Source organism: Salvelinus sp. IW2-2015, linkage group LG27, assembly GCF_002910315.2.
Source record: "Salvelinus sp. IW2-2015 linkage group LG27, ASM291031v2, whole genome shotgun sequence".
NCBI classification, from domain to species: domain Eukaryota; kingdom Metazoa; phylum Chordata; class Actinopteri; order Salmoniformes; family Salmonidae; genus Salvelinus; species Salvelinus sp. IW2-2015.
The window spans coordinates 19186656-19212628 of record NC_036867.1 but is presented as its reverse complement, the minus strand read 5'-3'; the positions used below and the strand labels follow the sequence as shown (position 1 = coordinate 19212628).

The 25973-nt window shown below is 41.0% G+C and overlaps 1 protein-coding gene across 1 annotated transcript; it reads right to left on the bottom strand.

The window, feature by feature from the left end:
• Positions 1-16952: 16952 nt before the first annotated feature.
• On the bottom strand, positions 16953-21631 carry nrn1a (neuritin 1a). Its single transcript, XM_023973400.2, has 3 exons — positions 21474-21631; positions 18524-18668; positions 16953-17239 (listed from the first exon to the last, which is right to left on the bottom strand). Exons 1-3 carry the CDS (start codon positions 21526-21528, stop codon positions 17011-17013), a joined length of 429 nt encoding a protein of 142 aa, XP_023829168.1. The 5' UTR covers positions 21529-21631; the 3' UTR covers positions 16953-17010.
• Between the last annotated feature and the right edge of the window lie 4342 nt (positions 21632-25973).

The following is a 25973-nucleotide window of genomic DNA, read 5'->3' as shown; positions in this document are numbered from 1 at the left end:
ACAGTCAAACTTAGATGTATAAAGTACCGGTCTGATATGAACGCTCCCATGCGGCAGTCCCGTTAGTTCTCTTATATACTGCTTACACAGACAAGTTATATTTGCATGATTAGGTTATTCATTAATCATAATTAATGTATCATTAACATTTGGTTCATGCATGTGACCCACCAATACCTCACGAGGCTTCTTCTCTCCAAGCTGAGAACTTGAAACTGAGATATCCTTTCGTTCTCAAAACAAGGTTCTGGGCGTACTGCCAAGTTGCAGATACTGATAGTGAGGATTGTTCAGTCACTTGCATGAACACAGAAATATGTTATTAGAAAAGCACAAACATAGAACACAGAAATTGGTATTATTAGAAAAGCAGAAACATAAAATGTTCCATCACAGTGTACTGCTGGACCTGTGTCATGCACAAGCTTCACCACAGTCTGGACCTTCACTTCCTGATCACAGGTCACACCAAGTTTTCTCCCGACTAGTGCTTCGAACCTAATCAAGCAGCGCTTCAGAAAGACCAGAGTGAACACTTTGTCAGAGATTGCTGGTGTGGTGAAGGACAAGTACTCTGGCATGGGTCATCATCCCACAGCTAGTTGGACTGGAGGACTGTGTCTTGTCTTTGGCTATGCCGGATTAAGTGATATGACATGCTATTCTATAAAATCCTTTCTCCGTAATTAATATTACCTGATTGAGCTAATCATGTAAATATAWTTAACTAGAAAGTYGGGGCACCACRAAAKAATATTTATAGAGCTGTTATCTTCCGAATAAACTCTTAAAGACCTAGTAATATTTTACATCAATAGCAGTCAATATTAATCGTCACCTTATTTCAGTCTCATCTGAAAGTTGTAAATTCTTGGTTATCTTCACGAACCCTGGCTAACAAGTTGAATCAGCAATACAAAATTGGGTTTAATTATTTATTTACTAAATACCTTGATTACAAATTATGTCATAAAGGAAAACGTCCCTAGCAGACGGAACAGATATGACAGCTGGTTACACAAAGAAAAGGGGGCTGGGTTAGAGTGAAAGAGAGGGAAGACTGAAGAACAAAGGGAGAAGCGATGTCTCTATCGGGCCGTAGGCAGCTACTCTATCGTAAATACAGAATCTTATGCATTCTAAATTACCGCCCATTTGGAAAAGGAAAATGCAATAAATATTTACTCTGAGCTGCGCTTCAATAGGTTGGTGGTAGATGGAAGGCCGTGTTGCCCAACAGAGTCCTTTGTCCTTTGAAGAGTGTCTCTGGTGGTAAACGGGATACGTTGTAGTGTCGTTGTGTGGTAGATGGGATACTCTGTCTGTCCTTTCCTAGCCCACGTTTACAGCTGCTGTTGCTAACTCAACGGCTAGGATGTCTCACTTCTTTAGTGAATAAGAGTTCAAAGTTCATACCATTCACAACCAAAGCTCACGCTGAGGTTGGCTTAGTTCTGTAGTTGACATGTTAGTCCTTTTTAACGTATGGACCATCGTCCTCACGTCCTCGGAACAGGAGGTTACATTTTCGTCCAGGGCTTATATAGTGGAGGGAGAAGGGTGTGTTTTCATAGTTTTATAACCCATGTCTCTTCACAGGGGCGGGCCACTGATTGAGCAGAGCCCTAACCTTATGAAAACCCAAATCTCTCATTTGGAAGCTAAAATTACWTTTAATCTTTTCACCAATAATTKTATATTCAAACATTTAAATTGCACAACAATTCCATGTGAATCTGATAACTATAATGTGTAGACTTTCCACTGTACCGTTTATGTCATCCTATCATTGATGAGAATGTCTCAGATGACAACCGAACTGACATCATATTCATTAAGTACCAATGCATATGTTCAACTGGTCGGATTACCAAAATATGGTTCATTTCCCCCCACCTTTTGATGTTCCCAGAATCTCTATGTTAACCAAGGGATTTTCAATAGTCACATCAGTAGGGTAGAGAGAGGAAAAAAGGGGGGGAGAGGTATACCTACCCCCAGGCCAGCGTCATGACAACTGTATGGTGCTGGTGGAAAGCTATGGCTGGCAACAAGACCTGACTCCGTACTTCAGGTCGCTGCTACAGATCAAGAAGGACCAGCACTTCAAGTGAATATCATTCTCATTGCACTGTATGAGGTTATTCTTCTTATCTAAACTTGGGAGGTGAACTGATGTTATGCAATGTTGTAATGTCTTCTACATTTTTGGGGGTCTTTTTTCCTGTTTTACAGCTTCGATGCTCTGGAGCGTGGTGTTGTTGTCGCCAAGGAGCGTTCTGACTCAGTCGGGACCAAGTTTCAGCTGCTGCGCAACACTGATGTCCTTCCTCCGATAGATGGTCTGCCTGTACAAGCACTACCTGGACTGGACACAACTAGATAAACGCACTGTATCTTTTTGAGAAAGTCAGGAAGTTTTGCAAAGAACAGGGCATGGACATCACATGCCGTGCACCAAAGTCAAGGGCAGGACAGAAACTGGCTGTCCGAATATAGATTTCCTTGTTCATGCGTGGTGCAGACAGATCACTTCATCACTGGGGGTGAGTTCCCAGTCAAACGGACTATCTACAGTGCCTCTACACACATTCAAATGACTCTCTCCTAACACACACACATTGCTGGTACAATTTTTTTTTCTCCTGCTGCTCAGCCACTTTACCCCAGATTGTATGCATATAACTACAGTGCCTCAACTATCACCAATATCACTGATATTGTTCTTGTACGTACTGTATATTATTTTGTTCTTTCTCTACTGGCATTGACACTTTGTTCTTTTTTTGTTTGTTGATATTGCTACTATACAAATATGCAAGTAACCATTTCACTGTACCATTTACACCTTATGTAGATACCAATCCACTTAGTTAGAAAAGACTGTTTGGTGGTTATAGCCTCTCTTTCACATGACCTATCAAGTTAGCCTGGTGTGTCTGGGGGTGATTATGGTCATCTATTGTATTTCATGCACATGTGTACATATCTAGACAATAGTGACCCATCCACTTGTGGCTGGGGGGTGGTTAGAATTTCTTTCACATGACCCATCAATTTAGACAAGTGTGTCTGGGTAAGCATCATCTAATAATTATAAAATATTTTCATCTGTACACGTTCTATTTTTGATACTGCTACTATGCAAGTAACCACTTCACTATACTGTTTATACCGTCTGTATCCTGTGCTTGTGAGAAATACACTTAGATTTTATTTGATATAGTGTGTGTTTGCCAGAGGCGGTACTGTGAAGAACAACATGACCTGCACCAAAGTCAGATTAGGATATAGGCTAAGGACAAGATAAAGTGTATTTTTACCTGGGGCTAAGGCTTAAGAGGGTGTGAACAACGCTGAATGGGTGTAGACAAAGAAGAGCTCTCCAGTAGGTGTACAAAACATTCAAGGGCAATTTTCTCAAAAGTGGGGTTACAAGTTTATCAACTTTCAAAGCAGAATTACTTTCCCATTGTTCCTGAACTGCAGTGTATGATATACAATTTTGTAGCTCTGAGTCTGTACTTTTATCCAATGTAAAAAATACAATTTAATATGTTGCTACATCAGACTGAAAAGAGGTGCTGGGTCACATTTAGAATCATATGTTACGTTTGTTATGGTTACATAAGACAGATGATTACTTAAAGCAAAAACCAAAGGAGGGTGGGTAGGCGTATAACACGAACATCTAGCAACTCAAAGATTGCGAGTTCGAATCTTATCACGGATAACTTTAGCATTTTTGTTCATTAGCAACTTCTCAACTACTTACTACTTTTTAGCTACTTTGCAACTACTTAGCATGTTAGCTAACCCTTCCCTAACCTTAACCCTTTTAGCTAACCCTCTCCTAACCCTAACCTCTAACCCTAACCCCTAGCTAACATTAGCGAGCTAGCTAACATTAGCCAACTAGCCACCTAGATAGAATTCGTAACATATCATACGTTTTTCAAAACCGTAACATATTGTATGTTTTTCAAATTCGTAACATATTGTACGTTTTGCAAATTCGTAACATATAAGAATTGTAATTCATAACATATCATACAAAATGGGTTATGGACATCCACAAATGAATACGTACCATACGAAATGAAACATATGGAGTGTCCGTGATTTACGTACAGAATAATACGAAATGCGCTGAGACCAGGTTGTACCTTTTCATATTTCATTGCAATGTATTGTGAATATCATGGCTATACACTGATTTAATTTATCCTTGCTGCACATTGGATGTGATAAACCTATATCTTGCAGAGTTCACACCAGCTAATTTATATTGATATCTATACCATATTTTTCTCTCATATGATATCCTATTGAGGGGCTCCAAATAGACTGTCAGATTAAATGGAAATGAATGCTTTGTATGAACTGTTCAGTAGCTTACAGAAACAATCCTGTGAGTAATTATCAGTGTTCTTCCCTCACACACCCTCTCATCTCCCTCTCTGAGGAATCCTCATTCACCGGGACTGGTTTATAGGGGAGTTGATCACAAGAGAGCTCTTTTGGTTCCTTGAAGTCACTCACCGCCAAATAATTAAACATTAGAGCGCACCACCTTGTAAAAACGAGGAACGCCGACCACGAGCTGTCATCTTCGTCAGCACAAGTGCGAACGTGCACGGTGGGTTTGCGGCTCGCTGGTCCCACGGGGGGCTTCCTGGGTGTTAGTTTAGCAAATTCAGAGCAGGTATTTTTATAGCAGGAAGCAGCATCACACTTCACATGGCAGCGTGTTCTGCCTTGAGCATCTGAAGAGGTCTGGATTCGCAGCAAAGCTCTCTTCTGACAGATACTGATGAAGACGTTTTACCATGGTGCACAGCTGAGGAATCCTTGATCAGATGCAACAGATGTGAGAGAACCTCCGCACACCTTTTTTTCCCCTTCAGAATGGTGAGTGAGAAAGAGAGAGATAAGATGGAGAGATTGAGAAAGAGAGCTGTAAAGGTAGCAGGCTAGCAGCCTTAGTGCCAGACAAAGGTACTATAAAGTTGGAAGAGGATGTTATTGTAGAAAGGCCCACTAATCGTACCCAGTGTAGGGTTCTGGTTTGCAATTTACAGTAAGGGAATTAGAATGTTGTAGGGGTTTAAAGAGAGAACTTGTGGTCTACCTAAGTCATGTCAACCCCTCTACTGTACAAGCAAGAAACACATCCTTGATAGCTGCCCATGCCACAGACTTGCATTGTAGATATAATTTTGACACAAACATGACATACACACTCATACTCTCTCTCTCTTATACAAACACACACACATAGACACTCACTCACACTCTCTCTCTCACACACACACACACACGTTGCATCCCTGCATGCGCAGCTGCCGAGGGCTGCAGTGCTGACCTCCTGTGCCCCTGCTCCCTCTCCTGTCCTCCTGGCCGGCAGCGCCGAGGTTGTGGCGTGACTGTGATTTATCTCCTAGGGTGCAGGTGATCCGTGGCAGCTGCGCAGGAGAGAAGAAATCAATTTTAATGTCACCGCGCAGCTTCAGACGACCGGGCACCCCCAGAGCCCAGGCAATTAGTGCAGCTTCCCTCCCTCTACCTCTCTCTCGTTCTGTTTCTTCCTCTCTCTTCCTCTCTGTAGCTATTCATCTTTCTCTCTTGCTCTCTCGCTCTGCTTCTCCCTTTTCCTCCTGGTATCTATTAATCTCTCTCTATCTATCTATTTATCTCTCGCTCTCGTTCTGTCAATCTTCTCTCTCTCACTATCTATCTCATTCATTCCCTCTCGCTTTCTTTCTCTCTTCATCTCTCTCTCACTCTTTCTCTCTCTTCCCATCTCTCTCAATCGAGACGATTATGACAAAGTGCTTTTCCTCTAGATGAGAGAGAGCCAGTGTCTGAGGGGGGAAATTATGTAAACAATGAAACTGACCTCAGGGGAATGGAACTTGTTGAACGATTCTACACTTAATTATCTCACAAAAGTTACCCACAGTTAACTTGAGTGGATGAGTTGACAATGTCTTGTTCATTGCAAAATCACACACATAATCACAGTTGCCAGATTTTGGCTGTGGTTTGAGTCAATATAAGGCATTGGGTTGTAGTTTACTACACTTACATTTGACAATACAACTTATCTTGTAGACTTAGGGATAAGGGATAGTTCACCCAAATTACAAAAGGACATCTCACTGGGCACAGACGTCAATTCAACGTCTATTCCACATTGGTTCAACGTAATTTCATTGAAATGCCGTGGAAACAATGTTGATTCAACCAGTGTTCGCCCATTGGGATTGGTTTCCTTACCCTGTAAGCAGTCTATGGACATGGTATGACAGCAATTCATGCTTTGGTTTAGTTTCCCTGGCAGAGTTTTCACATTTTAGCATTAGTGGCACAAATCCCATTCAAGTCATGGGACAGACATGAGCATTTAGTCCATAGACTGGAAACCAATATGTCATGTTGTCATTTGGGTGAACTATCCCTTTAAGCTCACATATACTCTAAAATCTCTGTAAATCTATCACTGTGCATTATTGCAATCATGTTAATTTGTGATATTTTTGACAACCCTTTGTTCTCCTTTCAGTCAAAGTAGTTTGAGTCTTTGAGATTAATACCTCATGATCTAACAATTAGTTCAGCAACAATTAGACATTACAAAGACATCAGTCACTGCAGGGTTAACACTCCAAGGAAGTCATTTGGATGCCAGAGGTGTCTCTTTACTCAGAACCCTGGAAAGACATCTTTAGACTCCTGAGTGAATCCTTATAGACAAGTGGAATTGACCTTGTCAATTAGTAGTAGGCAGAGAGAGGGAAAGTTTCATTGTCGACAGAAAACTCCACTTTTAACAAGTGCAATTCTTAATGACTCAGGGAAATATTTGAAGTGGGAGGGAGCTCAGCATTAATCAAGCCCACCGCGGTGCACTCGCCCGCTCTCCAAAATCAACGACGAGCCTCCCCACTGACGTTCAATAGGTCAAAATGTCCTCCCAAGTAATTTTTTTCACTGGCAGAGAACCCCAAGATGCTGGCTTGTTTTTTAATACAATCTCATTGGCAATTTACTGGGGGGACGTGTCTTGCTTTGGAGGTATATTCCTGTGTGGGTTAAATTTATTTGGGCACTTAACGGAAACGTTTTGAAATGATTTGTAACGGAAAACAAAAATGAGCATTTCTTATTGGACAAGTCAAGGTAGTCCCTTCATTTGGTGCTGAATGAACACGTCCCTTATTTCAGGTTGGAGTTTCCCAACCCGATAAAGGGATGAGAACAAAATTGAAAAGTGGGCTAAGGTTTGGTTATGGATTCTACCTACATCATCTCCAAAACACTCACCTTTTCAGGACAAGCAGGCAGGACATTGGGAGGATTTCTTATCCGATTAGGATTAGCCAGAGAAGGTTAGTCGCCGGATGGATGTGACGAGCACATCTTGAGTCAGCTATGATATTTGGAGTCATCTGTTATGACTGTGGATGGCAAATGCAGTTGGGTGTTTCTCTTTATTTGGGTGTTTCTGCTCTTTTTACTCAAAACAATTGTAGTCATACTATGACGACAGTACGTTAAAAAGGCAATATAGATATATTGCTTCTGTGGGGGATCCCCAAAATGGACAGGAATATTGTCCATAAAATACCTCCTTACACACTTCCCCACAACCTTGAGAAAATATATATACATTTACCTGAAACTAAGGATTTGTGTGATTTCATGAGTTAATAAATTGAATAATATTATTGTCATGTCTGCTCCTGCTCCTCCCCTTCTGCGTACTCTGTCAGATCCCTACTGGACTCCCGATGTTGTGGGGGTCGGCTCCAGTATCTTGTGGACTGGGAGGGGTATGGCCCAGAGGAGCGGTGTTGGGTTCCGGTGGAGGACATTCTGGACACCAACATCATCCGTGACTTCCACCTTCGCCGCCCGGACCGACCCGCTCCTCGTCCTCGGGGTCGTCCCCCTGGTCGGCGTCATCCTGCGGCTGGAGCCGCACGTCAGAGGAGGGGGTACTGTCATGTCTGCTCCTGTTCCTCCCCTCCGGCGTACGACTTCGCCAGAGTACTAACCACCGGTCCTGGTATTCATCATTACGCACACCTGGCACTCATCATTACGCGCACCTGTGAATCATTATGATTCCCACCTGGACTCCATTACCTTCATTATTTCTTCCCCTTTATATGTCACTCTCCCAGGTTCACTCACCAGTTGGTATTGTTCTTGTGTATCGGCTGTCTGCCTTATGTTAGTGGCGTGTTCTTGGTTTTGTTGTTTTATTAAAAAGTTTCACCTGCACCTGCTTCCGACTCAACGCCCCATCATTACAATTATATATATGAAACATACAGCCATACTCAAATCAAAATGTTATGTAAAAAATAGCAATGAAACTAGACTATCTTTAATTGTCAAATGGCGGAAAGTACTGAGAGAACTTGCTGATAAAATTACATCTTGATGGATCACCTGACAACACTAGTAGTTCTTGGGGGCAAACAGTATAAGCCTAATTAATTTAATATGTCCATGATCAAATTATATCTAATTAAGATTGGATAACATGTTGTGCATTATAGATCCCCTTTATGTTTGTCTGTATCTTGACAAATCAATCATCACATCAACATGTTCCAATTGGGTTCGTCTTGGTTCATCTGGGTATAAAATAAATGTGTTTCAATAAGGAGGGTTAAACTACCGCTAATGGTTATGAGTCATTGGTGTCGTGTACATTATGTACCTAAAGGCAGAAAGTGGAGGGTCAACCTGGATTTGTTCCAGTAATAATCACTCATGTTCGCTTTCTGGTTGCAATTTTTTTATGTGTGATACCCTAATGAACACAACCCAGGTTCTTTATTAAATATGATTATAAACTTGTGCAGTTGAGAGAGACCTCTGGTCAGACATTGATGTGTCATACCAAGAAGAGGAATAATAGGTTCATATCCAAAAATCCTTACCTTTTTTATATTAGATCAATGTGTTTGCTTACCAAATCAAGTTTAAAAAAATGAAATTTTCTCTTATTCTGAATTTCTGATGTCCTATAGCACCTTCTAGTCCTACATCATTTGAAATGTACCTACCTCCAAACTAATATTTTTTTATTCCTTAGAATGCGTCCCGAATGGCACCCTATTAGTGCACTACTTTTTAACAGAGTCTTATGGGCCCTTTTCAAAAGTAGTGCACTATAAATGCAATCTGGTGCTATTTGGGATAGATCCCTGGTTTTCATTGTCCCGCTGATCACATATTTGAGTCGAAGCCCATCCCTTGACACTGATACTTGGCATCCGGAAAAATATCTCCTATACCTTCGCAGTACAGCCCATTCTCTCCCAGTGTGAAATCTGCTAAGGAGGCACATGTGCTATTACAAGGTGCTCCACAGATGTTCGCTTCATCGATTTGTTCATTTATTGTCTGAAGACAAAATGTGATAAGGTAATTAGTCAACTCCCCACACCTCAGCAGCCAGGAGCTTTTGTGTAGAGGACAAATGCTAGCCCCCACTCTCTCGCTCTCTCCCTCCTACAAAGCCCCAAAAGTGACAAAACCTGCTGAAAAACCTGCTGTATGTAAAATATTATGCGCTATACCTTGAAATAATATGTAACTCTAGATGACAACGTAATGATGTTTGTTTCCAGCAGTGGGGGTTCTCCTAAAGAAGTTCAATTTGCTTCGTGTTTTGTTTCCTTGCCACTATACTAACGAGTATCTCAATACCGGTATCGTCCCAGCCCTATGATTAATAAAGTAATTAGTCGACTCCCCACACCCCAGCAGCCAGGAGCTTTTGTGTAGAGGACAAATGTTAGCTCTCACTCTCGCTCTCTCCCCCCTACAAAGCCCCAAAAGTGACAGATGATTAATTAGGGCTGCGACGATACCAATATCGCAATATTTTTTCCATGGGAAAAATGAAAACAGGAAGCAGATCAAACTCTTTGGTCCTCTAAAAACCTGCTGTATGTAAAATATTATGCGCTATACCTTGTAAATATGTAACTCTAGATGACAACATAATGATGTTTGTTTCCAGCAGTGGGGGTTCTCCTAAAGAAGTTAAATCTGTTTTTTGTTTTGTTTCCTTGCCACTATACTAACGAGTATCTCAATACCGGTATCGTCCCAGCCCTATGATTAATGGCAGTTATGGTTTCTCTGGTGAGAGTCAATAGGCAGAACTGGCAGGTTTGTAGAGGAAGGCTTTTTCTCTCTTGTGAGTGTCATTTCCCTGTGTTCTTTGAAAGGGGTGCATTCCAGAAGAAACAGGCCCTGTCTGAAGGTCGTTCCTTCCTCTCTTCCTGGAGGAATTCACTGATCTGCCATGGCTGGATTGGTGAAAACTATGTTGCTGACACCTATCAATTTGTGTTAAGTAACGGATTACCAGTACTTCATTGCCCCCAGTTTCTGCTGTAATGTCAATGTCCTCTTCTGTGAACTCTGTAAGGATCTCCAAAGGAATTCACCAGTTCATTTTTGCATTGATGCCAAGCTATTTTATGGCCCAAACCATTAAACCATTTACCTTTTTTTACATAGGTTGTACAGCTACTGTATGTTTGTGTAACCTATGATAGTACAATATCATTGCCGAGAATGTATACAAGCCTAAATCTTTTCTAAGAACAGACAACTGTGTATTTTGAAAAACTATATCTAAATGTCATATTTTTTATGATGATTCTACTGTTTTGGGAAAGAGTATTGGAATACATTTCTGAGCAAAGACCAAACTTAGCAGAGGTTCTCATGCCATTGTTGATCTTAGGGATAAGTGTCTACTGTGAGGACTCTTGCATTCTCTATCAGCCCTATTACCGACTCATCTACTGCAGGAGAGTGACGGTGTTGTGAGCTCAGATTGAGTTGTAGTTGTTGCCCTGCACTAAGCTTGGCAAGTAATGCTAGGAACTGTCTAGCTCAAGGATGGGCAACTAACACACCTGACTCCAATAATCAACTAATCAGGATCTTCTGTTTAGAATGCACTTAGCTTAATCTAGGGATTGGGAAAAAGTGTGACACCTCACCGGCCCCTGAGGACTGAGGTGTGTTCATTTCGCTTGAATGTTTGTTACGTTGCGGAACGGTTTGGACTGAATGACACGTTTTCCTAAAACATTCTTGTACGTCTTGAACAGACTTTGAGATACGTTTCCTCCGTTGTGGCTTTAAGCAGTGAGTGACGTATTTAAAGGGTGGTGCATTTTGAACACGAAACCTAACCCCTCCCTGTTTTTCAACTGGTCGTTCAGTACAGCACCGTTTCCGTTCAATTGAACGTTCTATTGTGTTTTTTTGTACTGAATGCAGCCCTGGAGTTGCCCATCCCTGGCTAGTTAATGTAGGAACTCTCCTTGGTCCTGACTGACTGATTGGCTAAGACAATAAAGAATGAAAGCCTCTAGTGGCCAAAAGGCCGTTTTAGCATGGTCAGCGCCATTTTTTGTTTATTTGAATTTTTATTTAACCTTTAACTAGGCAAGTCAGATAAGAACAAACTCTTATTTACAATGATGGCCTACCCCGGCCAAACCCGGACGATGCTAGGCCAATTGTGCGGTCCCTATGGGACTCCCAATCACGGCCGGATGTGATACAGCCTGGATTCGAACCAGGGACTGTAGTGACACCTCTTACATTGAGATGCAGTGCATTAGACTGCTGCGCAACTTGTGGCCATTGAGGGTTCCACCATGCTTCCACTATTTTAAAGTAGTCAAAGTTATCAGCTAGGTGGGGATTCCTATGGCTTGTAGCCTCAATGGCGCTGCACATGCTGGCACAGACACTATAATGGCACAGATATAAAGATGTGTCCTCTATCTATCTCTATGGCTTAGACCTACATGTACATGGTGCTTAATGAACAGCAGGACTGGATGGTTAAGAGCTGTCCATGGTCCTGAAAGACTACAGGACCTAAACGGAAATCAGGGCTTTTAACCATATCTACTCCCATGTTCAATACTTTGGCTGCTACAACCTGCCATTCTTATCTACCAAGTTCAAACAAAGATCCGATGTTCTTCAGAGAAACTACTACAGGAAGCTTCTACTGGGTACATCAATGCAACTCGTGGTAAATAGTTAATTGCTGAAGCAAGAACCTAAGGCCAATTTGGCCGCAATACCCTACTTTGATACAGTGTGAGGGCTCTCTTTGTAAGAGGAGACCTTGAAAGGTGAGGCAGAATCTTATTGAGACTGGCACAGGCATAGGTACATTGGATGTCTGCCAACATCAACGTGAAATATGTAATTGTTTGCTGAAGTGACCAAAATGGGTGTTCGTCCTCTTGCTCTTCAAAATTCCTCAGTCTGCATTATATTCTGATCTTGTTGAACTATATCTTTGGAAAACATAAATAGCTTATTCTTTATCTTTTTTTGGTATGCATGGACATTTTTTTCCCTTGTTAATCTTTCATATCTTTTTGGCAACTTTTTCTTTTTGAACTTGTGTGTGGAGTATGGTAAGCTATCTTTTGCATTAAATCACATGGTTCAAATAGGAATAGGTTACTTAGTATTCTGATTGCACATGGTTCATGTGCACACGCTTGCTGTTTGGGGTTTTAGGCTGGGTTTCCGTAAAGCACTTTGTGACATCAGCTGATGTAAGAAGGGCTTTATAAATACATTTGATTGATTGAATTATTCACAGACAATTATAAACTGTGTGGTTCGAGCCCTGAATGCTGACTGGCTGAAAGCCGTGGTATATCAGACCGTATACCACGGGTATGACAAATCATTTATTTTTACTGCTTTAATTGTGTTGGTAACCAGTTTATAATAGCAATAAGGCACCTCGGGGGTGCCTTATTGCGTTGTGCCTAAGAACAGCACTTAGCTGTGGTATATAGGCCATGTACCACACCCTCTTTGCCCTTATTGCTTAAATATAAAATAGCCAAAGAAACAAAATGACCTAGCATTAAACATGTGAATAGAAACATGCATTCGAGAAGTATAGGCCTATACTTTGATAAAATTGTATAGGCCTATATAGGCTAATTCTGATGTACACTAAATGACCAAAATAATGTGGACACCTGCTCGTTGAACATCTCATTCCAAAATCATGGGCATTAATATGAAGTTGGTCCCCCCTTTGCTGCTATAACAGCTTCCACTCTTCTGGGAAGGATTTCCACTAGATGCTGGAACATTGCTGCGGGGACTTGCTTCCATTAAGCCACAAGAGCATTAGTGAGTTCGAGCACTGATGTTGGGCGATTAGGCCAGGCTCGCAGTCGGCGTTGCAATTCATCCCAAAGGTGTTCGATTGGGTTGAGGTCAGGGCTCTGTCCAGCGCAGTCAATGTCTTCAACACCGATCTCGACAAACCATTTCTGTACGGACCTCACTTTGTGCACGGGGCATTGTCATGCTGAAACAGGTAATAACCTTCTCCAAACTGTTGACACAAAGTTGGAACACAGAATCATCTCGAATGTCATTGCATGCTGTAGTATTAACATTTCCCTTCACTGGAACTAATGGGCCTAGCCAGACCATGAAAAATAGCCCCAGACCATTATTCCTCCTCCACCAAACTTTACAGTTGGTACTATGCAGTCTGGCAGGTAGCGTTCTTCTGGCATCCGCCAAACCCAGATTTGTCCGTCGGACTGCCAGATGGTGAAGCGTGATTCATCACTCCAGAGAACGTGATTCCACTGCTCCAGAGTCCAATGGCAGTGAGCTTTACACCACTCCAGCCGCCGCTTGGCATTGCGCATGGTGATCTTAGGCTTGTGTGCGGCTTCTCGGCCTTATGAAGCTCCCGACGAACAGTTATTGTGCTGACATTGCTTCCAGAGGCAGTTTGGAACTCGGTAGTGAGTGTTGCAACCGAGGACAGATGATTTTTACGTGCTACGCAATTCAGCACTCAGTGGTCCTGTTCTGTGAGCTTGTGTGGCCTACCACTTCGCAGCTGAGCCATTGTTGCTCCTAGACGTTTCCACTTCACGTTAAAAGCACTTACAGTTGACCAGAGCAGCTCAAGCAGGGCAGAAATTTGACAAACAGACTTGTTGGAAAGGTGGCATCCTGTGACGGTGCCACGTTTAAAGTCACTGAGCTCTTCAGTAAGGCCATACTACTGCCAGTGTTTGTCTATGGAGATTGCATGGCTGTGTGCTCGATTTTATACCCCTGTCAGCAACGGGTGTACTTTTGTATACTTTACATAGTGTATGTAGTAAGCATGTGCCATGAAAGACAATCAAATGTGAATATGTGTTGTTTTTCATCAGTCGACTGTAGTTTGAATTAAGAAGAAGCTCAATATAGTCGAATTTTCTGTCATGCTGCTAAACTTTAATAACGAAAACCTGCCATGGTGACTCAGCCTGCTTCAATTCTTCAACTCATATGCCTAAATATGCACACAAAAAAATGCAATTTTTCATTTTATCCAAATATTGTATCGTGCTTCGTTTGAAGAAAGATATGAAGCTATTTTTATGCTTTATTCAAATTGTGATTATTCTTTTTTTTTTACTGATATAGGGGTTTCGTCATTATAGTAATATATGTATTAGGCTACTACTCATAGGACATTTCACAACATATGCCTCTTTATAGGCCACAATATAGGCTATAACAGGCGTTTCTGTTGGAGCTTGTGGTTTTGTTATCACGCTATTATCCAGTAGAAAATATGGAGAAGGAATAAAGTAGGCTATAGTATTTCGAGAGAGATAACGTATGACGTAATAGGCTTGACGTTATAGGCCCTACACATAAGAAAATCAAACCAACAAACGCTGTATGCAATGTCATCCTTTTGCTCAAGATAAAAAATGATTGAAAGAAAACAAATAGAAAATAGAGGCAGATTGTACGCTTGTCTCTCTTCTTGGAAAGAGAGATGGTCACTCATTAAACTTTCATCCATATTAATGCAGGAGCACGCTTTTGAAATCGAATCTGTATTCCGTTTGGGACCGGAAATACAAATGAGATTCTGATTATATGTCAGCAATATTCGTCAAAAAATGTTTTTAGCCTATTTGCTTTACCAATGTATATTTCATATTGCTTTACCACTTCTTAACATATAGGCCTCAATATTTAAAAAATCGCGTGCTAAATGTGTTGTTTTAACACTAGGGCTCATGCCACGCAAACGCCTGTCTCCTGCCACTCCTATTCTCGATTCCATGTAATATTTTGCACGGCCATGGACGCATGTATTAAGATGCATTTCGGAGAGAGACAGAAGGATTTTTTTATTCGAAATTCTGTAGCCTGTTTCAATGTTGCTATTTTTTCTACCCACATTAGCCAGTCACTTTGAGATTTAACGTTTTTGCTCAGATAGACAAACAGCAATAGTTGGTCGGTTGCTGTCTCTCCCCTCCCCAAATCAATACTCGAAGCTCTAGTTCTTGCAGGGCTGACTTTCTTTCTTTCTTATTAATAATGCAAAACGCGTCTGTGTCTGCGTGTGTGTGTGTGGTGTGTGTGTGTGTGTGTGGTGTCGGTGTGTGTGTTTTGTGGTTTTGGGGTTTTTGTGTGTGTGTGTGTGCTGTGTGTGTGTGTGTGTGTGTGTTGTGTGAATCCTAAATGATTAGCTGCACCAGCTCGTTTGCTTCAAAGCCATGAATGAACCCAACACCCAAAGACACCTGTCATCATCAGCTATGCAGTTTACACACCAGCAATGTATACATTTTGGGAGCATAACTAAGAATAGAACCACACACTTATTTTCGAACATAAACTGTTTTATTTAATATTCTTCATAATTTTAGCACTCTGATTTTTTTTATATACCTGGATAATAATCAATCTGTGTTTTTTTTTTAACTGTTTGAGATAAATTAGACTCTATCATTTTTTTTTTTTTCAAAATTAATTTGATATACATAGTCTCTTATTTACTTAAATGATTTGGAATAGTCAGGTATTATATGCAACATCCCCAAAAACAAACAAACAAACAAACAAATAAACATAATACACATCTTTTTGAAGGCAGTGAAACCGGGTCTATGCCTTGGCAACATCAATAAAAGCTAGCAAAATGTCGCTTCATCCAGCGATTGATTTCGCGTTCTGAGTATTCTCGTGCTACTGTTCTTCTGGGGTGTATGGTTTCGTGTAGGTTATACCCTAGGCCTAGGGGTAGCCTATATTTCTTCATAAATGGATGGTAATGTGCTAACATAGAATGGCAACAGTCATATCACTCTCCAGCCATTGTTTTCGTTCCGCTACATTGGCCAAGTTTAAGTCATCGTATTGCCATCATTTTTACTTAATAACCAACCATCAAAACGTACCATTGAATGCCTGTAGTCATTCCTGAGATCTCTTTTTTTTTCATTCTTATTACTATGCTATTTATATATATTTTTTCCTAGGGTGATGGTTATAGACATCATATGAAAGTAGAAATATCAGATCCTCAAACAACCTTTTCGATTTATACTTGGCTCGACATGATACATTTGGCAAATTAAAGTAAATAAAATATCTAAATGGTGAGTATAGGAGACCGACCTGGAGCAAATTGCCTTTCTGTTGTTGATTTCGTTGAGGCAAGCGTGTCTCGCATTAGCCTACAGAGTATGAGCAGATTGCAATCTGCAATCACCTGAAATAACAGGGATGTCTAGTCTAAGGCTACTAATATAAATAATTAATTGTCGACTTTAATACTATGCCATTCCACGATTGTATGCGGGCAAGGATCCATCAAAATTTCATTATCATTCCAACTCAACACCTGCTAAATATTTAATGTAGTTGACCCCAGGTCAGACAAATATGGTGGAGCAGTCCCAGAAGACGGCCTGCCAATGTCTCTTGCAAAATCAGGTCGCCTTCTCCGGATGAAGTAGCCTATAAATCCATTTGGGTGTAGATGAATTCAAACGTCTTTTGTTTTATATTTTTTGTGTGGATAGCTAGCACTCGTTTTCTTTTTTTCTTTGTAATTTTTCCCCCCGCTTTTTTCTTAGTTGTTTTTTTCTTCTGCTAAAACGCAAGCCAAGTCACTAAGGCTGAAAGTGCCGTTAGAAGCATCGTGAGGCCAAAAGGAACTGTGGATTTGGAGGCCCCGTTCCCCCCACCACAGAGTTCAAACAAGCTCCCTCGGAACTCCAAGTTTCTGGACTCCTTTTTGAGCTTCTCCCATAGGTCTGTTGCTCCTTCTTGGCAATCCGCCAGCGCAGTGGTCGCACATGAGTGGAAGTCATCCCAATATCTGCAAATCAAATGTAAAAGCAATTAAGAAATGCTTTACGTTATGTTAGCCTACTGTTGACAACTTGTTTTCTCTCCTTATTGGTTGTCTGTGCTATATTCGAATAGCCTAATAGTTTGCTTTCAACACAGTTGTAATAATATTAGAAAGCCAAAAAGAAGTCCAGCAATAAATGCATAATAATAATAATCCGATTCTATTTTTGTATTGTAATCTATAGTCGGTCGAATAGCATAGTCTAGTATTAGCATCTCCCTTGAAGGCTAAACGAAAATCACGTTGGTTGTAATCTACACACTCTGAGAAAGATTCCCTAAAGTCACGTGATTGTATCTAACCGCTCCCTTTTTCAATTTCTCTCCTCTCTCTCAATTCTATACAAGGGGCTTTATTGGCATGGGAAACGTGTGTTTACATTGCCAAATCAAGTGAAATGGATATACAAAAGTAAAATAAACAATACAAATATTACACTCACACAAGTTCCAAAAGAACAAAGACATTTCAAATGTCATATTATGTCTATATACAGTGTTGTAGCGATGTGCAAATAGTTAAATATGGGTTCTCTCTCTCTCTCTCTCTCTCTCTCTCTCTCTCTCTCTCTCTCTCTCTCTCTCTCTCTCTCTCTCTCTCTCTCTCTCTCTCTCTCTCTCTCTCTCTCTCTCTCTCTCTCTCTCTCTCTCTCTCTCTCTCTCTCTCTCTCTCTCTCTCTCTCTCTCTCTCTCTCACACACACACACACACACACACACACACACACACACGCACGCACGCACACGCCAAAGTCATCTGCACGCATGCTCGTCCATCCCTCATTCTCACATCCCCAACGTCCAAGCACATGCACAGTTGCATTAACATAGTAAGAACAGTGGCTATAATATCCCATTCACACAAAGGCTATACATTTCAAAGGAGCCACTGCTTAATTTTGTTTATTCATATTGAGACACCCGGTGGCGCGTGGCTCCCCCTGATCCTGACTCCGTATCTAATCTAATCGAGGCTGTTGATATTGACCCCGTCAACCCCACGCCACGTCGATAGTATATCTCATTGCAATTATGGAATAAAGTGCGAATAGGGGGAGTAGCCTAGCTTATTAACGTGCTCCTGCTGCCTGCGATTTTCATGATGGAGCTGTCGAATTAAACTGGGGGCTCTACTGCCATCTGGCACCAACCGGTTTGGTATATGGGGTGCAGTGCGCCTGCCCCTTTTTGGATTTGATCAAATTCTGCATGTCCCCCGCCCCCTTTTTAAAAAAATGAATTCAACTTACATGCAGATGGTCTGCAGATTTTCCTTCTCATCCAGCTCCTGTGGATAGTTGGCCATATTCTCCCCGAGTTTCAGCAAGCAGTTGGAGAAACCTTTGAATACTGTATCACATTTCCCTGTCGCTCTCACCGCCTGTAGCAGATAAGCTGGAATTGGGGGGGAGAAATGTATTTATTATTTTTTTTAGGATCATGTTTTTTTTTTCATTCCAACATTCGATAGCATATGTCTTATAATGACAGGATACGTTAATGGTTGATTTTTATGGTGATTCGTTTTCATTTGATCCAGTTTGTCCATTCATTCATGTATTTTCTTAATTTAGCCTTCTTGGGTAGTTTAAATGGGAATGTTTACAACTTAACCCTATAACTTATTGTCAAGAAATGTCTAAACATTTTCGCTTAATATAATGCTAGTTCTAACATATCCAACAATTGTACATCTGCATTTGATCATACAATCTGTTTGGAGAATGCATTGTGTGATCCCAGCCCAGAAAATGTGTGCAACAGCGACAAAGGAGGATGAGGTAATGCACCGCCGAGATGGAAAAGGGGGTGTGTTTCTCACTGCATGGCTTTTGTGAGTGTGTGGGGGGTGGGGGTCTTGTGGCACGCTATAGTAAATTGTAGTAATATTTTTGTCTGTGCTTATTCAACCATATTAGGGGCGTTCGCCGTCTATAATTTGTTGAACAGAGAAAATTACAGGGTTTGTTGCTAAACGTCCACGCCTTAAATCCAACCCTTTTGACCCTCTCGTGCTCAATGTTGAGGTTGTCAATGGTGGGACGCACCAAGCATCTCTGGTTCGTTAAGCAAAAGATTCGCTCGATTGATCATTTGTTACAATGTTGTCCCATGTCGATTGGTTGCAGAATAATGCACCGTGAAGGCTACACGGTTAGGCTATTTATCAATAAATAATAAGGGAACGACAGCGATGGACTGGTTTCATTTAAATGCATCAGTGTAGCCTGGAATAGCCTAGTATTGGGAAAAAATACTAACAACCTCAGTTATATGTATTTAGGTTTGGGTGATGTGTTGATAATACAGGCATCATTCGTTAAATTGCGTTGTAAAAAATGTGAGGCTACTGTCATTGCCATCATGCCCTATCAAATCAAGATGTTGCCTGCGAGCAATCCAATGTCACCAAATATGCTATGCGGAAATGTGTAATAGATTCTGACAAGGTCAAGTAATAAATTAATGTTACTGCGTCTCGAGCAAGCGGATTGCAAATTATTTTTGCAGTGATGATTTACAAAGGGTTCAACTCGCGAGATGATATTATCGCACTTGCATTGTAAAATTACACATAACCCCCATATATTACTTCAACGTGTGCCGCTCTCACTTGGCACAGACCCTGTTTGAAAAATCTCTTGTAAAATGTGGTATCCTAATTATTTTTATACGTGTAATAACAGGGTTGAAATGACTATGCCCTCTATCCCATTTTCCTGTTAAGGACAATTTCTGCTAAATGTGTTAACTTAAGACATTGCCTAGAGAATCTATCACACGTGTTTCTCACATTTATCATATAGGCTACCTCAGCGTTCAGCTCCAATAGATAGCCATATAGCTACAGTAGCCTGAATACTACTACCAGTCACACCCACACTATAGATATAGCTAAAGCAGAGTTAACCCGCAGAAAATGTACACGGCACATAAACAAAGAAACCCTTCGTCAAAGACGAAACACCTAATATCCAAATGATAAAAACGACTTTCCATAGCCTATTACGATCTCGTTTCGTAGGCTAATGTTAAATGTTAGCGATACCACATCTCAAATAAGCGCTGCAATACATTGATATGGCTAGCCTACATTTTTACGGGACAAAATGACACCATAGCTATAATCGAAATATATCCTCCAAATGGATTAGGCCAAATAGCCCCATAGATATAGTTGTTTTCTCTCTATAGTCGCCTACATTATTTTGCTGAATAAAAAGCGCCTTCATCAAAATAAAATGTATTTTTAAAGACATTTTATTTTCGTAGACCAAATATAGTCTAATAGTCATATTCGTTAATGAAAAAGTATCTAAATACTATTTTACATTAGACAATTATCATATCGCTAACCTATACTCGATGCATTTCGTTACAAAACAATAAACGATGCACCTGCTAGGCACTCATATTTTGAAAGAGCTTGCCTTCAGATGCTGCACGTCTTTTAGTTCAAATTTTCATTCACAAAGCATGTCAAGTCAAAGCATTTATGTTTAGTCTTTTTTTCACAATGGCTCGGCTGCTGAATTATTTATAAATCCCTTGCCACTACAGGATTCTGAGGAGCAGTTGTCTTACTTTGGCAGCGTTTGCGTTATGCAATGCAAACGAAAGACTGGCCTATTTGTGCGAACGTCCCCGTACACGTTTCCAATCGAAATTACAGGTGCATTCTTATAGAATTTTAAAAAGAAAATACATTTTTTGTTTAAAATCATTTTTTTGTTTAGAATCTCCTTTATAACGAATGGAGAAAAAAAACGTGAAATGTGACATAGCCTTTGGTTTGTTGTGTCTATTATTGTCGGACGAAATTAGCTCATGCATACCATTGTATATAGCCAGATAATAAACTGATCTCATGCATTCAATGCAATAAAATAAATACAGACTTGTTCCTGGAAGAAACGATCGAACAGTTGATTACAAATAGTTTGCAGGTTGACATGTATCGTTATGAATCTTGCCCTGGATGGAGCCAGATCTGAGCAATTTGCGCTAGATTAGCCAGTTGCAAAATCAAAATGAGCTAAATTCAGAGAAATTACCAATCTACAGAGCTGCCTCCGGTACAAGAGTCATGCCCATAAATGCCACCCTGCAAATAGTTTGGCTTTCGTTCTTAAGAATTCGCTAATCATTGTTAAATCAAATATAAAACAATAACGAATCGACTGTGAAAGAGTCACTCACCTAACTGAACAGCAAGAAACAGTGAGATATATTTGCCGGACCAAGTTAATCCCATTCTACGTGTGGTAAAACCATTGGCGTATGCAGATCTTAAAAACTTGGAAGGAAAAACGATGTTGAGGTCTGGGCATCACACATAGCCATCAACTTCCAGCAGCATTCACAGACTCTTGCTTTTTCTCCCGTTGCCTGTTACACTCACAGTGTGGGGAAGAGGAGTGAAATGGTGCACCCCTTGTAAAGCGAGGGCGGTGATGGCTCTTTTTTTTCTCACTTTCTCCCCATCTCTCGCTCTGCTTCACGCCCACATCGCATGCTTGACGTAAAGGTGACTGTTGGACTCCCCCCTTCCTCCCCCTAGCCCACACCTTACACATACAGTCATTAAAAGACCTGTAGTGATATCTGGGTCAAGGGCACACGTGCGCGCCAAGGACCACACTGGTGGTGTCTGGAGAGGTGAGACTATGGACTCAGAAGTGACCAAATGCCCCTTTTCTTTGTGCCATCGACAGAGAACTAATAAGAATATGCCAATATTTATCTGATTTGTATATTTGTGGTGTACTTTATTTATTATAATATTTAATCATATGTTTACTATGGACAAAAAAGACACAATTTCTGCCAAAAAACGCTGTTTATCATGCTACTATAAATGTGTCCATATGCCTATATGTTATACATTCTACACGAGCCAAATCGGTGACCTTGCGTTTAGGCTATTCTTTTCTAAGCTAAGTAAACTCTCATTCCTCACGACAGCCTATGATAGGAGAGGCAGAGGAGTTAGGACAACCATATGTGAGATGTAGCCCAGATATAGCTCATTGCATGGGAATGCAATTCTTTATTCATCAACGCAGCAACGCTGTCCCGTCTGACCTCTGGAAACGAATGCTGTTAAAATACTTTAATCCAAGTCCAGATAAACTACATATTCTCTCACATTTGACAAATTTGTTCAGTCGTAGGCTATTCTGAAATGTATATTGGAAAGCCCTCGCTGGTACAGAGTGTAAATATTCGCAAAATGTTTTCTTCACATTAGTAACCAGGTTTCCGTCGAACCTTTTAATGCGCGTAAAGTACATGTCGGATAAAACATGTCATGACACGCCTGATGGAAATAGAACATGTGTCGGTAAACCTTCCAAATATCTACGAAAATAATACGACAGACAAGGTTGGATTTTTTTGGTCAGTAAAAATATTTATGCGAGAAATGTCGGTGGAAACGTTTTTATGCGCAAGTATTGATATATAATAACCATCGTATCGAAGTAAACTTTGAGTCACGCGATTACATGTTTGGTGGTCGTTCCACTATGACTCGTCGGGAAAGCGTGCAGTTTACTAGGCTACAGATGAAAGAAGTTATGATAAACTTGAAAGGTAAAGTGCAAGGTGATGAGCTTGATGCTCCTGTCCAATAAATATCTTATTCTGGTGACATGATCATTGATGCTTGGCTGCCATTTGACAAATAAAAATGATCTTGCATTTTTGTCCAAAACAATCTCATCATGTATGCTTTACCTGCATTGTATCTGCGGCTAGAGTGCACATGACAATACCAGATTGGGCACATCGCTATATAACACTTTTTTTTTTGTGAGAAAACGATCAGTAGAGTTGTAAATGTGATGTATTTTTTATTCGGTACATGGGAATTTAACTGCAAATGGTATTTTTATGTGCACTACATCATCACGCACATACTTTTATCCGCAACACGTTAATTTGATGGAAACACAAGTGGTGGGAAAATGCGCGTTTTGTTTTAATGCAGATTTTTTCTTATATTCGCATGGAAATCCGTCGCCAATTGGATGGAAACCTAGCTACTGACAAGGAAAAGAAAACCTTTCCTCGACATTAAAACTGATGGGAATGACGAACCCACTCACACAGTCATTTTAGATTCAGTGTCTGTCGCAAGGTGTCTTATGGGGAAGCTGAGCCGTGTGTGTGTGCGCGGGCGTTTGCGCACTGTGTAGGTGCGCTCACGCGTGTGTGTGTGAGGAAGTCATACAAATGGATCCATAATGAGTGACGCTATACCGCTATTATAAAAGAAGAGGGAGGGAAAATTCTGCTCTCTTCCTCACTGACGTCAGCGGAATTTGTAACGAGCCAATGAGTTTCACTTTTTTCGTGCCAGACCCGGCGCACCCACCAGAATACTAAAAAGTTTCCCGCAGGCGGCTTGCTGAAGGAGAATCCCCATGCAGTGAGAACTACGGACGGCGGACGAGCACCCTCAGTCTTTACTGAGTAGGCTAATTGGGTCCACCGACAGTTCATTTAGAATGGAGACCGGGCTGAAATAAGCTTTTAGTGAAGGTCTAGTAACGGTAATATTGTGTGGATCCCTGAAGACAGTCACCCTCCCGGCCCTTTTCTAAAAGGTTTGCCATGTGCAGAACGTAGACTGTTTTAATGAGATATACTGTATGCTTCTTGAACTTGACCTAAATAAGCTTCACAGTTGATCAAATAACCGAGCATATACCTAGTCGTTATATAAACAGCCTCGGATACATTTGTAGCGTATAGTCCGATTTATCCATCATTATGCAAAATATTATAAGGAAATGAACACATAGGAATATCAGTGTAGTCTGATGAACTAGCTCTCTACGGGTCTTCAGAGTCTCTTGTTGCAGCTGTCTGATAACGATACATGTTCTAGAATGATCATCATAAGATTGCTAAGTAGCTTAGTAGACGTCATCATCAGGTGTATTCCATAATGAGGGGTGAATGTATGTAGGCCATTGTAGTAGAGAATCACTCTTTCTCATTGATAAACTGATATCTAGTCGCCCTCTGGTGGTGGATGGTTGTTTCTACAGTTACAGTAGAACGGTCATTAACACACCACCCACACACACACACACACACACACACACACACACACACACACACACACACACACACACACACACACACCACCACACACACACACACACACACACACACACACACACACACACACACACACACACACACACACCACACGAAACAAAAAGGAAGGCCCTAAAAATTGTCAAAGACTCCAGCCACCCTAGTCATAGACTGTCTCTCTGCTACCACACGGCAAGCAGTACCGGAGCGCCAAGTCTAGGTCCAAGAGGCTCCTAACAGCTTCTTACCCCAAAGCCATAAGACTACTGAACATCTAATCAAATGGCTACCCAGACTATTTGCATTGCCCCCCCTCCTTTTACACTGCTGCTACTCTCTGTATTATCTATGAATAAGTCACTTTAATTAACTTACCTACATGTACAGTTGAAGTTGGAAGTTTACATACACTTAGGTTGGAGTCATTAAAACTTGTTTTTCAACCATCCACACATTTATTGTTAACAAACTATAGTTTTGGCAAGTCGATTAGGACATCTACTTTGTGCATGACACAAGTCATTTTTCCAACAATTGTTTACAGACAGATTACTTCACCTATAATTCACTGTATCAACAATTCCAGTGGTCGAAAGTTTACATACACTAAGTTGGCTGTGCCTTTAAACAGCTTGGAAATTCCAGAAAATGATGTCATGGCTTTAGAAGTATCTGATAGGCTAATTGACATAATTTGAGTCAATTGGAGATGTACCTGTGGATGTATTTCAAGGCCTACGTTCAAACTCAGTGCCTCTTTGCTAGACATCATGGGAAAATCAAAAGAAATCAGCCAAGACTCAGAAAAAAATTGTAGACCTCACATGTCTGGTTCATCCTTGGGAGCATTTCAAATGCCTGAAGGTACCACGTTCATCATGTAAACAATAGTACGCAAGTATAAATACCATGGTACCACGCAGACCGTCATACCGCTCAGGAAGGAGACGTGTTCTGTCTCCTAGAGATTAACGTACTTTGGTGCGGAAAAGTGCAAATCAATCCAGAAGAAACAGCAAAGGACCTTGTGAAGATGTTGGAGGAAACAGGTACAAAAGTATCTATTCCACAGTAAAACGAGTCCTATATCGACATAACCTGAAAGGTCACTCAGCAAGGAAGTAGCCACTGCTCCAAAACCGCCATAAAAAAGCCAGACACGGTTGCACATGCAGATGGGGACAAAGATCGTACTTTTTGGAGAAATGTCCTCTGGTCTGATGAAACAAAAATAGAACTGTTTGGCCATAATGACCATTGTTATGTTCGGAGGAAAAAAGGGGAAGGTTGCAAGCGAAGAACACCATCCCAACCATCAAGCACGGGGGTGGCAGCATCATGTTGTGGGGGTGCTTTGCTGCAGGAGGGACTGGTGCACTTCACAAAATAGATGGCATCATGAGGACGGAAAATTATGTGGATATATTGAAGCAACATATCAAGACATCAGTCAGGAAGTTAAAGCTTTGTCGCAAATGGGTCATCCAAATGGACAATGACCCCAAGCATACTTCCAAAATTGTGGCAAAATGGCTTAAGGACAACAAAGTCAAGGTATTGGAGTGGCCATCACAAAGTCCTGACCTCAAT